Consider the following 18,461-nt stretch of genomic DNA (forward strand, 5'->3'; position numbering starts at 1 on the left):
TCGAGAGTTGATAGGCTTGAATCATAAACGGCTCAATGCTTGAAGCACAGCGAAGAGCTGCTGGCAAACGCACTAAAGTGCTGTTTGAATGAATGCTTACGAGCCTGCTGCTGCTACCACTGCTCAGTCAGACTGATCTATCAAATATCAAATCAGACTTAATTATAACATAATAACACAGAAATACGAGCCTTTGGTCATTTAATATGGTCGAATCCGGAAACTATCATTTTGAAAACCAAAAGTTTATTCTTTCAGTGAAATAAGAAACTGTTAGGTATCCCATCCGTTAGATAAAATACGTAAGTCTAAATATTGCTGTTACATTGTACAACCTTTAATGTTATGTCATAATTATGTACAATTCTGGAAAATGAATTACGGTCTTTGTTAGGAATAAATGGTCTTCTTCACAGTTAGCAACGAGCCAGGCGGACCAAACTGCTGCATATACCCTGACTGCTTGCACGGAACGCAAGAGAAGTGACACAATTTCCCTAGTTAAATGAAATTTATGTTAGCAGGCAATATTAACTAAATATGCAGGTTTTTAAAAAAGTAGTACTGCAAGGTGTTGCAGTGGTACTTTTTTCTCAGTGAGTGAGGTGGATATATCATTTTAAAACAAAATGTGATCGTTTCATTTTCTAGAGACAAACAATCTAGTGATAAGTTTCAGACAAACATGTCTGTCATTTAACAAGTCATGATTAGATGGGTGAAAAACACACCAATCTCTTTCAGAAGTTCTTTAAACAAAATACATTTACCAACATTTCTGAAAATTGATAAATAGTGTTTTGGAATGAAACGCTTCAAATATACCTTTAAGTCAGTGGACGAACTGCAGAATAAAATACTATGTCTGAGTTTCTCCACCCTAACCCAGATTGGGTCTCCACGCCCCAGAGAGACAGAACAACACCAGCACCGCTCATTCACAAACAAGACCTCTTCGAAAATAAAGTAGTCTATCATGTCTATCCCCACGTCTTTATACACACAAAACCAGGAAAGCGATAATCTATACTATAATCTCTGCCTACTCATTTACTGTCCTGGAATATTGATCAGGATATTTTAAAGAGAGAACTTGGTAGGTTATGTTAGATGTTGTGGTGGATTATCCCTATCCTATTACAGTTTTGTGTGTTTGCGTTGAGCGGGAAGAGAAAGATCACCAGCAGGGGTTGAACCGGTACACACACCAGGAGTTAACAGTATCTAGGACCAGATCTGACAGTTTAATAACCACTAACCATGGATACCATAAGCACAACCAGTTGACCTTTGATAGCAGTAGCCATCCATCAGAGCCGCTAGTAGCCACAGACAGAGGATGCTTACAGTCCTCCTGCCATTATTATGGCTCAGTGATGATGTCCAACTCCCTCTACCTCACAGCAGGGAGGATCAATAACCTCTACACACACTCACACAAACACAATGATACACACTGGCTCTACCTCTCACACCCATACTGTCTGTCTCACACACGTCCTGCTGCTCTGGCTGCTGTTGCTTGGGCTAATTGGTGGTAGATCTCAGCATCAGGTCAGGAAAAACTCTCTTTGATGCCTTTATCCTCCATATGGCACACAGACCGACAGACCGACCAAGAGCCAGTTACTGAGAGAACGACTGGTTTAACAGGGCTGCTGAAACACAGCATTTCTCTTCCTACATGCGTGTGTGTGTTTTTGCAATGCACTTTTTCAGAGGGCTGTAGCCTGTTTAAGGATGTCACCAGAGATTTATTGGATCAGAATGGGGAGGTGTGTGTGCGCGCGCGCCCCAGTCTCCCAGGGGAGCTCTTCAGAGTGAGCACAGCTGGTACCCCTAAAGAAGGACGGAACACTGGGACAGGAAGTGATGCACCATTTAAATACCTCCCTCTCCCAGACCCACTACAGTGAAACTTAAAATGTTTGTTGCAACTAGTTAGGTAAGTGATATTTTCGGGCGACCTAGATAGATAATCTGTAGTGGTCCGTCTCCTGTAGTCTGTATCTGTCTGACCCTCTGTGTGTCTGTTACCTGAATAATAATCCAGCCTGGGGAGTTGGGAGTGGAGGGAGAGCATGGTTGGGGGACGGGGTAAGTGTGGGTGTGTCTATGTAAGGGTAAAGGATGTTTATGTACGGTAGGGGGGAGGGGCACACCCTTTCAGCCTTAATTAAGGGCCAATGATCAGACACCATTCCCCTTATCACAGACACAAGTGTCTGCCACAAGAGGACATGTAGATGAGACTGTGTGTGTGTGTGTGTGTGAGAGAGGGGTGTGTGTGTGTGTGTGTGTGTGTGTGAGAGAGGGGTGTGTGTGTGTGTGAGAGGGGGAGTGTGTGTGTGTGTGAGGGGGAGGGGGGGGTGAGACAGGGTTTGTGAGAGGGGGAGGGGGGGGTATGAGACAGGGTTTGTGAGAGGGGGAGGGGGGGTATGAGACAGGGTTTGTGAGAGGGGGAGGGGGGTATGAGACAGGGTTTGTGAGAGGGGGAGGGGGGTATGAGACAGGGTTTGTGAGAGGGGGAGGGGGGGTATGAGACAGTGTTTGTGAGAGGGGGAGGGGGGGGTATGAGGCAGGGTTTGTGAGAGGGGGAAGGGGGGGTTATGAGGCAGGGTTTGTGAGAGGGGGAGGGTGGGTATGAGGCAGGGTTTGTGAGAGGGGGAGGGGGGGGTATGAGGCAGGGTTTGTGAGAGGGGGAGGGGGGGGTATGAGGCAGGGTTTGTGAGAGGGGGAGGGGGGGTATGAGGCAGGGTTTGTGAGAGGGGGAGGGGGGGTATGAGGCAGGGTTTGTGAGAGGGGGAGGGGGGGTATGAGGCAGGGTTTGTGAGAGGGGGAGGGGGGGGTATGAGGCAGGGTTTGTGAGAGGGGGAGGGGGGGGTATGAGGCAGGGTTTGTGAGAGGGGGAGGGGGGGGTATGAGGCAGGGTTTGTGAGAGGGGGAGGGGGGGTATGAGGCAGGGTTTGTGAGAGGGGGAGGGGGGGTATGAGGCAGGGTTTGTTAGAGGGGGGGTGGACAGGGTTTGTGAGGGGGTTGGGGGGGTGTGGACAGGGTTTGTGAGGGGGGTGAGACAGGGTTTGAGAGGGGGAGGGGGGAGTGAGACAGGGTTTGTGAGGGGGGTGGGGGGTGTGGACAGGGTTTGTGAGAGGGGGATGGGGGAGTATGAGACAGGGTTTGTGAGAGGGGGGTGTGGACAGGGTTTGTGAGAGGGGGGTGTGGACAGGGTTTGTGAGAGGGGGGTGTGGACAGGGTTTGTGAGAGGGGGATGGGGGGGTATGAGACAGGGTTTGTGAGAGGGGGGGGTATGGACAGGGTTTGTGAGAGGGGGAGGGGGGAGTGAGACTGGGTTTGTGAGAGGGGGAGGGGGGAGTGAGACTGGGTTTGTGAGAGGGGGATGGGGGGGGGTATGAGACAGGGTTTGTGAGAGGGGGGGGGTATGGACAGGGTTTGTGAGAGGGTGAGGGGGGGTGGACAGGGTTTGTGAGGGGGGGTGTGGACAGGGTTTGTGAGAGGGGGAGGGGGGGGTATGAGGCAGGGTTTGTGAGAGGGGGACGGGGGTGTGTGAGACAGGGTTTGTGAGAGGGGGACGGGGCGGTGTGAGACAGGGTTTGTGAGGGGGGGTGTGGACAGGGTTTGTGAGGGGGGGTGTGGACAGGGTTTGTGAGAGGGGGAGGGGGGGGGGGGGACAGAGTTTGTGAGAGGGGGAGGGGGGTGTGAGACAGGGTTTGTGAGAGGGGGGGAGGGGTGAGAGGGGGACAGAGTTTGTGAGAGGGGGAGGGGGGTGTGAGACAGGGTTTGTGAGAGGGGGGGTATGGACAGGGTTTGTGAGAGGGGGAGGGGGGTGTGAGACAGGGTTTGTGAGAGGGGGAGGGGGGGGTATGGACAGGGTTTGTGAGAGGGGGAGGGGGGGTATGAGACAGGGTTTGTGAGAGGGGGAGGGGGGGTATGAGGCAGGGTTTGTGAGAGGGGGAGGGGGGGTATGAGGCAGGGTTTGTGAGAGGGGGAGGGGGGGTATGAGGCAGGGTTTGTGAGAGGGGGAGGGGGGGTATGAGGCAGGGTTTGTGAGAGGGGGACGGGGGGTGTGGACAGGGTTTGTGAGAGGGGGGGGGGTGTGAGACAGGGTTTGTGAGAGGGGGGGGGAGTGAGACAGGGTTTGTGAGAGGGGGACAGAGTTTGTGAGAGGGGGAGGGGGGTGTGAGACAGGGTTTGTGAGAGGGGGGGGGTGTGAGACAGGGTTTGTGAGAGGGGGGGGGAGTGAGACAGGGTTTGTGAGAGGGGGACAGAGTTTGTGAGAGGGGGAGGGGGGTGTGAGACAGGGTTTGTGAGAGGGGGACAGAGTTTGTGAGAGGGGGAGGGGGGTGTGGACAGGGTTTGTGAGAGGGGGGGGGTGTGAGACAGGGTTTGTGAGAGGGGGGGGAGTGAGACAGGGTTTGTGAGAGGGGGACAGAGTTTGTGAGAGGGGGAGGGGGGTGTGAGACAGGGTTTGTGAGAGGGGGGGTATGGACAGGGTTTGTGAGAGGGGGAGGGGGGTGTGAGACAGGGTTTGTGAGAGGGGGGTATGGACAGGGTTTGTGAGAAGGGGGGTGTGTGAGACAGGGTTTGTGAGAGGGGGGGTGTGTGAGACAGGGTTTGTGAGAGGGGGGTGTGTGAGACAGGGTTTGTGAGAGGGGGGTGTGTGAGACAGGGTTTGTGAGAGGGGGGGTATGGACAGGGTTTGTGAGAGGGGGGGTATGGACAGGGTTTGTGAGAGGGGGTGTGTGTGAGACAGGGTTTGTGAGGGTGTGCTTGCGTGGGTGTGCGTGTGCACGTATACGGCACAGGAGTAAGTAGATAGTGTAATAGCAGAGAGATGAGGAAGGTGTGTGTCTTGAGTTGATGAAATGAATTGTTCCTCTTGCTGTAGGTGACTGTACAAGACTGAGCTGCTACTTATTTCAGTGATGAAGTATGGCTAAAGTATCCTTGTTAGCCATTAGCACACATTACTGTTGTTTACATAACCTGCCAGACCAGACATTTGTTTAGTGTTGGTACCAAGTCACCGTTAAGCTGTTAGCCAAAATCCTTTATGAAACAAGCTGAAATGTGTGTGCATACTCTGTCTAGCTCTCTTTTTCTGGTTGTCCTCTGTCTCTGTCTCACTCACACCGTTTGACTCATGCACAGTGCCTTTCGCCACAGTGATAAAGGTTAGCGTTCTGGCCTGACCTGTTACCTTGCCAAGGTTATCTCACGCTCACTGAAACTAAAGTGTTGTAAATACTTGGATTTCTCTTGTGAAACTTGGGGTTTCGCCATCTGTGTCCCATTCCAGAATACCCCTGTCTGTGTATGTCCAGTGCGTGCAGCTACCACTTTGTGTAGCGGTTGGCAATGATGCTAATGAAAACAGTCTTCTGGTAGATGGAAATGCTTTCCCAAAAAACGTCTCAATGAAATGTTAACTACAAAGTAGCCTAGCTTCCCTGGCAGAATGATATAAGGATTATTTTCATCAACCCAGTGTGTATTTGTTTTGTAAACTCTACCATCACATGTGGCTACAAAAAACCTTAGGTGCTCACTGGAATGAAAGGTTATCTCCACCAAAAAAATCCTAATTTCCACCAAAAACTCCCAGACCTCCGATTTATTTGTTTTTTCAATTAAAAAAGTGCAATTTTGAGAGTGAACCTGAAAAAGACGGAAACCTGGAAAAACAAACGGAATTTGGGGGGGAAAAATAAACGTAATCAATCACCCAACTACCAACCTCATCCCCATATTGTTTTTATTTACTTTTCTGCTCTTTTGTACACCAGTATCTCTACTTGCACATCATCATCTGCTCATCTATCACTCCAGTGTTATTGCCTTACCTCCTTACTCCATTTGCACACACTGTATATAGACTTTCTATTGTTATTGACTGTACGTTTGTTTCTCCTATGTGTAACTCTGTTGTTTTTTGTTGTATTGCGTTGCTTTATCTTGGCCAGGTTGCAGTTCTAAATAACTGACCTACCTAGTTAAATAAAGTTGAAATTATTATAATATATATATTTTTAAATTCAACAGATTTTATAGGCCCCTAACAAAGGTCTAGCCTAGATAAGCTTGGCCAGTGTGGGTGTTCCGCTTGAGAGAATGCGTTGTTGCTCTGTCCAGTTTAGCTCTGGCACTGCATGAACTAGGTGTGTGTGTGTGTGTGTGGGGGTGGGTGTGGGGGGGTGTGTGGGTGGGTGTGGCCAGCTTTACAATGCTCTGCTATCCAACGGAGTTAATAGTTTAATGGAAGTATGTTATTCAGCAGTTTCCAGGAAAGTGTATGACAGTAATAAAGGAGATGTGGGCTCAGAGATTTCCTTCCTCAGGCATCAAGAAACAGCAAAAGGTCCCATTGTTTTGACAGAGCCTTGCTATTGGCTGGTAACCAGGAAATATGCTTTTGGCCACTCACTGTGATTGGCTGTTAACTGCCAATGTCAAATGTGACTGAGTCAGAAAGCTTATCCTGACTACTGTGTATATATACAGTTGAAGTCGGAAGTTTACATACACCTTAGCCAAATACATTTAAACTCAGTTTTTCACAATTCCTGACATTTAATCCTAGTAAAAATTCCCTGACTTAGGTCAGTTAGGATCACCACTTTATTTTAAGAATGTGCAATGTCAGAATAATAGTAGAGAGAATTATTTCTTTCAGCTTTTATTTCTTTCATCACATTCCCAGTGCGTCAGAAGTTTACATACACTCAATTAGTATTTGGTAGCATTGCCTTTAAATTGTTTAACTTGGGTCAAACGTTTTGGGTAGCCTTCCACAAGCTTCCCACAATACGTTGGGTGAAATTTGTCCCCTTCCTCCTGACAGAGCTGGTGTAACTGAGTCAGGTTTGTAGGCCTCCTTGCTCGCACACACTTTTTCAGTTCTGCCCACACATTTTCTATAGGATTGAGGTCAGGGCTTTGTGATGGCCACTCCAATACCTTGACTTTGTTGTCCTTAAGCTGTTTTGCCACAACTTTGGAAGTATGCTTGGGGTCATTGTCCATTTGGAAGATCCATTTGCGACCAAGCTTTAACTTCCTGACTGATGTCTTAAGATGTTTCTTCAATATATCCACATAATTTTTGCCATCTATTTTGTGAAGTGCACCAGTCCCTCCTGCAGCAAAGCACCCCCACAACATGATGCTGCCCCCCTCGTGCTTCACGGTTGGGATGATGTTCCTCGGCTTGCAAGCCTCCTCATTTTTCCTCCAAACACAACGATGTTCATTATGGCCAAACAGTTCTATTTTTTGTTTCATCTGACCAGAGGACATTTCTCCAAAAAGTACGATCTTTGTCCCCATGTGCAGTTGCAAACCATAGTCTGGCTTTTTTATGGTAGTTTTGGAGCAGTGGCTTCTTCCTTGCTGAGCGACCTTTCAGGTTATGTCGATATAGAACTTGTTTTACTGTGGATATAGATACTTTTGGACCTGTTTCCTCCAGCATCTTCACAAGGTCCTTTGCTGTTGTTCTGGGATTGATTTGCACGTTTAGCACCAAAGTATGTTCATCTCTAGGAGACAGAACTTCCCTTCCTTCCTGAGCAGTATGACGGCTACGTGGTCCCATGGTGTTTATACTTGCGTACTATTGTTTGTACAGATGAACTTGGTACCTTCAGGCGTTTGGAAATTGCTCCCAAGGATGAACCAGACTTGTGGAGGTCTACAATTATTTTTCTGAGGTCTTGGCTGATTTCTTTTGATTTTCCCATGATGTCAAGCAAAGAAGCACTGAGTTTGAAGGTAGGACTTGAAATACATCCACAGGTACACCTCGATTTGACTCAAATGATGTCAATTAGCCTATCAGAAGCTTCTAAAGCCATCAAATAATTTTCTAGAATTTTCCAAGCTGTATAAAGGCACAGTCAACTTAGTGTATGTAAACTTCTGACCCACTGGAATTGTGGAATAATCTGTCAGTAAACAATTTGTTGGAAAAATGACTTGTCATGCACAAAGTAGATGTCCTAACCAATTTGCCAAAACTATAGTTTGTTAACAAGAAATTTGTGGAGTGGTTGAAAAAACGAGTGGCCATCACAAAGCCCTGACCTCAATCCCATAGAAAATTTGTGGGCAGAACTGAAAAAGCGTGTGTGAGCAAGGAGGCCTATAAACCTGACTCTGTTACACCAGCTCTGGAGGAATGGGCCAAAATTCATCCAACTTATTGTGGGATGCTTGTGGAAGGCAACCAAAAACATTTGACAGTTAAAAAATGTAAAGGCAATGCTACCAAATACTAAATGAGTGTATGTAAACTTCTGACCCACTGGGAATGTGATGAAAGAAATAAAAGCTGAAATGAATCATTCTCTCTACTAAGTGGTGATCCTAACTGACCTAAGACAGGGAATTTTTACTATGATTAACTGTCAGGATTTGTGAAACCGAGTTTAAATGTATCTGGCAAGGTGTATGTAAACTTCCGACTGTATATGCCTAGGCTATATCATAGGCTCTGCTCTAGGATTCATTTTCTGTTGGACTGGACATTGATACGCTTCATTCGGCTAAGTTGGTTCATTTTCAGATGAAATGGGACTGGTTAGAGATTGAAGGCCATCTAATTACAGACAATTAGAGTGACGAGCCTGAGTCTGTGTGGTGCATGCTTACCAGTGGTGGGGAAAGTACCCGATTGTCATACTTGAGTAAAAGTACAGATATTTTCATAGAAAAAGACTCAAGTAAATGTGAAAGTCACCCACTAAATACTACTTGAGTAAAAGTATTTGGTTTTAAATACACTTAAGTATCAAAAGTAAAATGATAAATTCCTTATATTAAGCGAACCAGACGGCACAATTCTCTTCTGTTTTAAATTTATAGCCAGGGGCACAGTACAACACGCAGACATAATTTACAAATGAAGAATTCCTGTTTATTGAGTCTGCCAGATCAGAGGCAGTAGGGATGACGATAAAGGATGGTCTTAATACATGTGTGAATTGGACCATTTTCATGTCCTGCTGAGCATACCAAATGTAATGAGTACTTTGGGGTGTCAGTCAAAATGTGTGGAGTAAAAAGTACGTTATTTTCTTTGGGAATGTAGTGAAGTAAAAGTTACCCCAAAAAAGTAGTACTTTCAAGTATTTTTTAAAACTTATCTTATTTTACATCACTGATGCTTACTTAGCCGAGTGTGTAACTCTCACACTCTCTCTGTGTAGAGGTGACTCTGAAGGTTCACCTGAGTGATGCCAGCACCCACCAGCCCCTGGGCGGAGCCACCATCGAGCTCTTCGCCAACCACACCCCTGTAACCACAGAGACCTCAGCTGCCGACGGCAATGCCTACCTGCGTTTTCCCTACCGCCTTGGAACCCTGCTGGTTGTCACAGCAACCAGACAGGGCTACGTGCCAAATTCCGCCCCCTGGAGACCCACCAGACTGCCCGGTAGGTCAAAGTAGTAAAATCTACTGTGTGTGTGTTCACACACACAATCTGAAAGTGGTGTGTGAGGATAATGAGGGTGCCCCATTACAACAAAGGAGGAGTGACGGAGAGAGAGGAAAGGAGGAGTGACGGAGAGAGAGGAAAGGAGGAGTGACGGAGAGAGAGGAAAGGAGGAGTGACAGGAAGACAGAGGAAAGAGGAGAACTTTTGTCTCTCTGATTTTTATTCAGTCTTTGTTTAGACAGGTAGTCAATGCGGAGACCAAGGTCTCTTTATTTAGACAGGGAGCCAAATCAAATTTTATTAGTCACATGCTCCCAATACAACAAGTGTAGAACTTACAGTGAAATGCTGACTTACAAGCCCCTAACCAACAATGCAGTTAAAAAAATACAAATAAGAAATAGAAGTAACAAGTAGTTAAAGACAACAGTACAATAACAATAGTGAGACCATATACAGGGGGTACCGGTACAGAGTCAATGTGCTGGGGCACCGGTGAGAGAGTCTATGACTAGGGTGGCTGGAGTCTTTGACAATGCTGAAACCAGCATCTCTTTATATAGACAGGGAGTCAATGCTGAGACAGGGAGTCAATGCTGAGACCAGCGTCTCTTTATTTAGACATGGAGTCAATGCTGAGACCAGCGTCTCTTTATTTAGACAGGGAGTCAATGCTGAGACCAGCGTCTCTTTATTTAGACAGGGAGTCAATGCTGAGACAGGGAGTCAATGCTGAGACCAGCGTCTCTTTATTTAGACAGGAAGTCGATGCTGAGACCAGCGTCTCTTTATTTAGACAGGGAGTCGATGCTGAGACCAGCGTCTCTTTATTTAGACGGAGTCAATGCTGAGACCCGCGTCTCTTTATTTTGACAGGGAGTCAATGCTGAGAAAGTGACTCAATGCTGAGACAGTGAGTCAATGCTGAGACCAAGGTCTCTTTATTTAGACTGGGAGTCAATGCTGAGACAGGGAGTCAATGCTGAGACCAGCGTCTCTTTTATTTAGACAGGGAGTCTAAATGAGCCACAGGGGGGTTATTGTGATGAATAAATGAGTGACTGTGGTGGGTCCCATGTGGCTCAGTTGGTAGAGCATGGTGCTTGCAACGCCAAGCGTCTGCTGAAATGTCAAAATGACTGAAATGTGTGTGTTCCAGTGTTTTCCTCTCTCAGTCTGGAGCTGCTACCAGAGAGAGCTGCCACTCTGATGGTGTATGAAGACCTGATACACATTAACTCTGGATCCCAAGGTGAGAGAGAGAGTGTGTACTTAGACACTGTCCCTGGCCCAGAGAGAGAGCGTGTACTTAGACACTGTCCCTGGCCCAGAGAGAGAGCGTGTACTTAGACACTGTCCCTGGCCCAGAGAGAGAGTGTGTACTTAGACACTGTCCCTGGCCCAGAGAGAGAGTGTGTACTTAGAAACTGTCCCTGGCCCAGAGAGAGAGTGTGTACTTAGACACTGTCCCTGGCCCAAAGAGAGAGTGTGTACTTAGACGCTGTCCCTGGCCCAGAGAGAGAGTGTGTACTTAGACACTGTCCCTGGCCCAGAGAGAGAGTGTGTACTTAGACACTGTCCCTGGCCCAGAGAGAGAGTGTGTACTTAGACACTGTCCCTGGCACAGTGACCTCACACACATTAATACTGAAATATGTCCACCCCTTTAAAACATCTCTCTAATGAAAGACCCGCACACACACACACACACACACACACACACACACACACACACACACACACACACACACACACACACACAGGCAGCATGTGTCCTCTGTTCATCTGTCAATCAGTCAGGAGCAATTACATTAGATAAGATTAAATTAGATGTGATCTTATAACATGTATCTTTGTCTGCCGTGTGTCTGATCAGTGTGCTTGTTTTGCTATGTGTGTGTCTGTGTTCGTCTTCATAAATACTATCTGCTCTTCTCCTGCTCTGCCATCCTCTCTGAGTGAGGTTCTGCTGCTGCTACTCCTTTAAATCTTGCTGACTGAGCTGTGTGTGTCCGTCCTCCAGGAGGGCAGGATAATCATGCTATGGTCTGGTGCATACAGTGGCCCTCATCCACACACACTGTGTTATATCATGATATTTTGAACCTGGAAGCCCAGGGGCGCGAGAAACCTTGTCATGTGGAAGGAGGAGAGAGAATGAAAAGAGAAAGGGGACGAGAGGGAGTGAGGAGGTGGGGGAAGGGGGGGAGAAGGAGGAAGAGAGGGAGTGGGGAGAAGGGGGAAGAGAGGGAGTGGGGGGAAGAGAGGGAGAGGGAGTGGGGGGAAGAGAGGGAGTGGGGAGAAGGGGGAAGAGAGGGAGTGGGGAGAAGGGGGAAGAGAGGGAGTGGGGGGAAGAGGCAGAAGGGGGAAGAGAGGGAGTGGGGGGAAGAGAGGGAGTGGGGAGAAGGGGGAGTGGGGGAAGAGAGTGAGTGGGGAGTGAGGGGAAGAGGGAGTGGGGAGAAGGGGGAAGAGAGGGAGTGGGGGGAGAAGGGGGAAGAGAGGGAGTGGGGAGTGAGGGGAAGAGAGGGAGTGGGGAGTGAGGGGAAGAGAGAGTGGGGAGTGAGGGGAAGAGAGAGTGGGGAGAAGGGGGAAGAGAGGGAGTGGGGGGAGAAGGGGAAGAGAGGGAGTGGGGGGAGAAGGGGGAAGAGAGGGAGTGGGGGAGAAGGGGAAGAGAGGGAGTGGGGGGAGAAGGGGGAAGAGAGGGAGTGGGGGGAGAAGGGGGAAGAGAGGGAGTGGGGGGAGAAGTGGGGAGAGGGGGGAAGAGGGAGTGGGGAGAGGGGGAAGAGAGGGAGTGGGGAGAGGGGGAAGAGAGGGAGTGGGGAGGAGGGGGAAGAGAGGGAGTGGGGGAGAAGGGGAGAGAGGGAGTGGGGGAGAAGGGGGAAGAGAGGGAGTGGGGGGAGAAGGGGAAGAGAGGGAGTGGGGTGGAGAGAAGGGGAGAGAGAGGGAGTGGGGGGAAGAGAGGGAGTAGGGGGGAAGAGGGGGAGTGGGGAGAAGAGGGGGAGTGGGTGGAAGAGGGGGAGTGGGGAGAAGGGGGAAGAGAGGTGGGAAGGGTGCAATGTCCATGGAAGAAAAGAGGGAACTCTTAGGAGGGGAAGAGGATGAGGAGGGGCTTTTTGGATTGGCACAATAACAGACCTCCTTCAAAACTGGACATTCAGATCAATGCCAGACCTCTTTAAAAACTGGACATTCAGATCAATGCCAGACCTCTTTAAAAACTGGACATTCAGATCAATGCCAGACCTCTTTAAAAACTGGACATTCAGATCAATGCCAGACCTCTTTAAAAACTGGACATTCAGATCAATGCCAGACCTCTTTAAAAACTGGACATTCAGATCAATGCCAGACCTCTTTAAAAACTGGACATTCAGATCAATCCCAGACCTCTTTAAAAACTGGACATTCAGATCAATGCCAGACCTCCTTCAAAACTGGACATTCAGATCAATACCAGATCAGGTGTACTGAAGGCAGAGTATACACAGAGCTAGAGAAAACACACAGGCACGGCTGCAGCGGTGTCTCATTGCCCAGGAATGTACACTCACCACAGTGGAAACACTATGACATCATCGCGAAGCCCCACTATACAAACTTCTCTTTAACACACACAGTCTTGTTTAACTAACCTTGTGGGGACACAATTGATTCCCATTCTAAATCCTAATTTCCTTAACCCCTAACCATACCCCAACACCATCTCCTAACCCACAACCCCTTACCCCAATACTAACACTAATTCTAACCTTAATCTAAACCCCCTAGAAATAGTATTTTTCGTTGGTCAAATTTTTGTTTTTGTTTACTATTCTTGTAGTTAAACATGTCCGGAGCGCGTGCACACACACACACAGTCTTGTTTAACTATCCTTGTGGGGACACACAATTTATTCCCATTCAAAATCATATTCTACCTAACCCTCTCCCCCTTTCTTCCTATTCCACTCAGCTCTGCAACAAGCAGTGCAGCAGTAATGAATGAGTAGGAAAGTGTATCTACAGGCTTGTTTTTATTAGTGGCTTGGGTCTTTTTTAATATCATGGAATATTTCACTTTCTCTGTTCATAGGAGTAACAACATGAATCTGTGCATGAGGTGGAAATAATGTGGTGCGGCTTGAGTTTCGCCAACAGCTGGAAGAAGGTGTCCCTTTTTGGTCTGTTTTAGTGGAGGAACGGGAGAGTGGAGGGATGTTGAGAGGTGGACCCTCAGTCTGCTGTTCTCTCCCTCCGCTGACACTGACCCTCAGTCTGCTGCTCTCTCCCTCCGCTGAGACTGACCCTCAGTCTGCTGCTCTCTCCCTCCGCTGAGACTGACCCTCAGTCTGCTGTTCTCTCCCTCTGCTGAGACTGACCCTCAGTCTGCTGCTCTCTCCCTCCGCTGAGACTGACCCTCAGTCTGCTGCTCTCTCCCTCCACTGAGACTGACCCTCAGTCTGCTGCTCTCTCCCTCTGCTGAGACTGACCCTCAGTCTGCTGCTCTCTCCCTCCGCTGAGACTGACCCTCAGTCTGCTGCTCTCTCCCTCCGCTGAGACTGACCCTCAGTCTGCTGCTCTCTCCCTCCGCTGAGACTGACCCTCAGTCTGCTGCTCTCTCCCTCCGCTGAGACTGACCCTCAGTCTGCTGCTCTCTCCCTCCGCTGAGACTGACCCTCAGTCTGCTGCTCTCTCCCTCCGCTGAGACTGACCCTCAGTCTGCTGCTCTCTCCCTCCGCTGAGACTGACCCTCAGTCTGCTGCTCTCTCCCTCCGCTGAGACTGACCCTCAGTCTGCTGCTCTCTCCCTCCGCTGAGACTGACCCTCAGTCTGCTGCTCTCTCCCTCCGCTGAGACTGACCCTTAGTCTGCTGCTCTCTCCCTCTGCTGAGACTGACCCTCAGTCTGCTGCTCTCTCCCTCCGCTGAGACTGACCCTTAGTCTGCTGTTCTCTCCCTCCGCTGAGACTGACCCTCAGTCTGCTGCTCTCTCCCTCCGCTGAGACTGACCCTCAGTCTGCTGTTCTCTCCCTCCGCTGAGACTGACCCTCAGTCTGCTGCTCTCTCCCTCCGCTGAGACTGACCCTCAGTCTGCTGCTCTCTCCCTCCGCTGAGACTGACCCTCAGTCTGCTGCTCTCTCCCTCCGCTGAGACTGACCCTCAGTCTGCTGTTCTCTCCCTCCGCTGAGACTGACCCTCAGTCTGCTGCTCTCTCCCTCCGCTGAGACTGACCCTCAGTCTGCTGTTCTCTCCCTCCGCTGAGACTGACCCTCAGTCTGCTGCTCTCTCCCTCCGCTGAGACTGACCCTCAGTCTGCTGCTCTCTCCCTCCGCTGAGACTGACCCTCAGTCTGCTGTTCTCTCCCTCCGCTGAGACTGACCCTCAGTCTGCTGTTCTCTCCCTCCGCTGAGACTGACCCTCAGTCTGCTGTTCTCTCCCTCTGCTGAGACTGACCATCAGATGTAGGCACCATCAGCCCAGTAAAATTAAAAGCTAATTATTTAAATGTATGCTCACTCAGCTGTGCCTCACAAGTAACACACCAACAGATCTGTTACCGGTGTGATCATATAGCCCCAAATGTTTTAATATAAAACATTTAAAAAATGTAATGTCCCAAATGACAATGCATTGGCAGGGCAATTCAAGCAAAGCCAGTATGTGGTGATAATGTTTTGGGCCTGTAGCTTACTGAACAAACCTCACTACTACAGTACTGTTTTAATTGGTTCATGTTTCAAAGAAAAAAAGTTAAGGTTGGTCGCCACTGTTCTAGAGTTTTCCTTAACACTATCACAGTTTCCCTTTACTGTGGCAATTGTGTTCGAATCAAGGCAATATTTGCCACTTTCAATGCAACATACTGAAACAAAATTTGGTTGTAGGCAGAAGCCAATGGAGTAGGATTCTATTGCATTGACATGAACGACTCAGCCCGTAATCTACACAGACTGCAGCATAACCAATCAGATCTGCAGTAGGCCTATATGCAAAAAGACCATTGCCATATATGGATCTGTGGCATTTAATTTGAACTGGACTGTGTTTACAGCATGAGCGGTTGTGAGTAGATGTGCTTGTTTTGAGATCAAAGCGAGAGCTGCATGTAACCACGTGTGCACATTTAGTTCACATCCTTTGCTAGTTCCATTCTTTTACTTTGAGATTTGTGTGTATTGTGAAGTGTTAGATGCTACTGCACTATTGGAGCTAGGAACACAAGCATTTTGCTACACCTGCAATAACATCTGCTAAACATGTGTATGTGACCAATAAGATTGGATTTGATTTTAGTTAGTGCGCTATTAGCCCAGTTATAGATTGTTTGTTTGTAGTCGGCCTAAACAAACCTCCGCCTAAACATCAGTGCCACAGATAACTTCCACAAAGCTGTGAACGATCTGAGAAACAAGAAGGGCTTTCTATGCCATCAAAAGGAACATACAATTCGACATACCAATTAGGATCTGGCAAAAATACTTGAATCAGTTATAGAATCCATTGAATCGAAACATTCACAAAATGGGACAAATACCAAATTGAGAGATTGCATGCAGAAGTCTGTAAAAATATCCTCCGTGTACAACGTAAAACACCAAATAATGCATGCAGAGCAGAATTAGGCCGATACCCACTAATTATTAAGATCCAGAAAAGAGCCGTTAAATTCTACAACCACCTAAAAGGAAGCGATTCCCAAACCTTCCATAACAAAGCCATCACCTATAGAGAGATGAACCTGGAAAAGAGTCCCGTAAGCAAGCTGGTCCTGAGGCTCTGTTCACAAACAGACCCCACAGAACCCCAGGACAGCAACACAATTAGACACAACCAAATCATGAGAAAACAAAAAGACAATTACCTGACACATTGGAAAAATGTAACAAAAAAACAGAGCAAACTATAATGCTATTTGGTTCTAAAGAGAGAGTACACCGTGGCAGAATACCTCACCACTGTGACTGACCCAAACTTAAGCACAGCTTTGACTATGTACAGACTCAGTGGGCATAGCCTTGCTATTGAGAGAGGTTGCTGTAGGCAAACACAGCCTGTCTTCTCTTCAGAGCCATGTGCACACTGCCCACAAAATGAGGTGGAAACTGAGCTGCACTTCCTAACCTCCTGCCAAATGCATGACCATATTAGAGAGACATATTTCCCTTAGATTACACAAACCTACAAGGAATTCGAAAAACAAATCCAATTTTGATAAACTCCCATATCTATTGGGTTAAATACCACAGTGTACCATCACAGCAGCAAGATGTGTGACCTGTTACCACAAGAAAAGGGCAACCAGTGAAGAACAAACACCATTGTAAATACAACCCATATGTATTTATTTTCCCTTTTGTACTTTAACTATTTGCACATAATGAACTTTTGTGAGTGTAATGTTTACTGTTCATTTTTGTATTGTTTTATTTGACTTTTGTTTATCTATTCCACTTGTTTTAGCAATGTGAACATGTTTCCCATGCCAATACACCCTTAGAGAGAGGCAGGGAGAGACAGAGAAAAAAAAGCGGGAGGCAGTGAGAGAGAAAGAGGCGGTGAGAGAGAAAGAGGCGGTGAGAGAGAAAGAGGCGGTGAGAGAGAAAGAGGCGGTGAGAGAGAAAGAGGCGGTGAGAGAGAGAGAGGCGGTGAGAGAGAAAGAGGCGGTGAGAGAGAAAGAGGCGGTGAGAGAGAAAGAGGCGGTGAGAGAGAAGGAGGCGGTGAGAGAGAAGGAGGCGGTGAGAGAGGAGGCGGTGAGAGAGAAGGAGGCGGTGAGAGAGAAGGAGGCGGTGAGAGAGAAGGAGGCGGTGAGAGAGAAGGAGGCGGTGACAGAGAGGAGGCGGGAGGCGGTGACAGAGAGGAGGCGGGAGGCGGTGACAGAGAGGAGGGCGGGAGGCGGTGAGAGAGAGGAGGCGGGAGGCGGTGAGAGAGAGGAGGCGGGAGGCGGTGAGAGAGAGGAGGCGGGAGGCGGTGAGAGAGAGGAGGCGGGAGGCAGTGAGAGAGAGGAGGAGGCAGTGAGAGAGAGGAGGAGGCAGTGAGAGAGAGGAGGAGGAGGGAGGCAGTGAGAGAGGGGAGGAGGCAGTGAGAGAGAGGAGGAGGCAGTGAGAGAGAGGAGGAGGCAGTGAGAGAGAGGAGGAGGCAGTGAGAGAGAGGAGGAGGCGGGAGGCAGTGAGAGAGGGGGCAGTGAGAGAGGGGGCAATGAGAGAGAGGAGGAGGAGGGAGGCAGTGAGAGAGAGAGGAGGAGGGAGGCAGTGAGAGAGAGAGGAGGAGGAGGGAGGCAGTGAGAGAGAGGAGGAGGGAGGCAGTGAGAGAGAGGAGGAGGGAGGCAGTGAGAGAGAGGAGGAGGGAGGCAGTGAGAGAGAGGAGGAGGGAGGCAGTGAAGAGAGGAGGAGGGAGGCAGTGAGAGAGAGGAGGAGGGAAGGCAGTGAGAGAGAGGAGGCGAGGGAGGCAGTGAGAGAGAGGAGGGACGGGATGAGGAGTGAGAGGAGAGGAGGCAGGGAGGGAGGTGCAGTGAGAGAGAGGAGGGAGGCAGTGAGAGAGAGGAGGAGGGAGGCAGTGAGAGAGAGAGGAGGAGGGAGGCAGTGAGAGAGAGAGAGGAGGAGGAGGGAGGCAGTGAGAGAGAGGAGGAGGAGGGAGGCAGTGAGAGAGAGGAGGAGGAGGGAGGCAGTGAGAGAGAGAGGAGAGGAGGGGGAGGCAGTGAGAGAGAGGAAGGAGGAGGCAGTGAGAGAGAAGGAGGAGGAGGGCAGTGAGAGAGAGGAGGAGGGAGGCAGTGAGAGAGAGAGGAGGAGGGAGGCATGAGAGAGAGGAGGAGGGAGGCAGTGAGAGAGAGAGGAGGGAGGCAGTGAGAGAGGAGGAGGGGGGGCAGTGAGAGAGAGAGGAGGAGGGAGGCAGTGAGAGAGAGAGGAGGAGGGAGGCAGTGAGAGGGAGGCGGGAGGCAGTGAGAGAGAGGAGGCGGGAGGCAGTGAGAGAGGAGGAGGCGGGAGGCAGTGAGAGAGAGGAGGAGGCGGGAGGCAGTGAGAGAGAGGAGGAGG

General features: G+C 49.0%; 1 protein-coding gene across 1 annotated transcript in view; it reads left to right on the forward strand.

Moving 5' to 3' along the window:
* The window catches only part of LOC109884784 (protein FAM171A1), a 36,803-nt gene that overhangs the window by 5,075 nt on the left and 13,267 nt on the right, over nucleotides 1-18,461 (forward strand). The window contains 3 exon segments of the mRNA XM_031803383.1: nucleotides 9,225-9,452; nucleotides 10,615-10,797; nucleotides 13,408-13,421. Coding sequence (XP_031659243.1) covers nucleotides 9,225-9,452; nucleotides 10,615-10,797; nucleotides 13,408-13,421 — 425 coding nt within the window.

Source organism: Oncorhynchus kisutch, linkage group LG2 (genome assembly GCF_002021735.2).
Source record: "Oncorhynchus kisutch isolate 150728-3 linkage group LG2, Okis_V2, whole genome shotgun sequence".
NCBI lineage: Eukaryota > Metazoa > Chordata > Actinopteri > Salmoniformes > Salmonidae > Oncorhynchus > Oncorhynchus kisutch.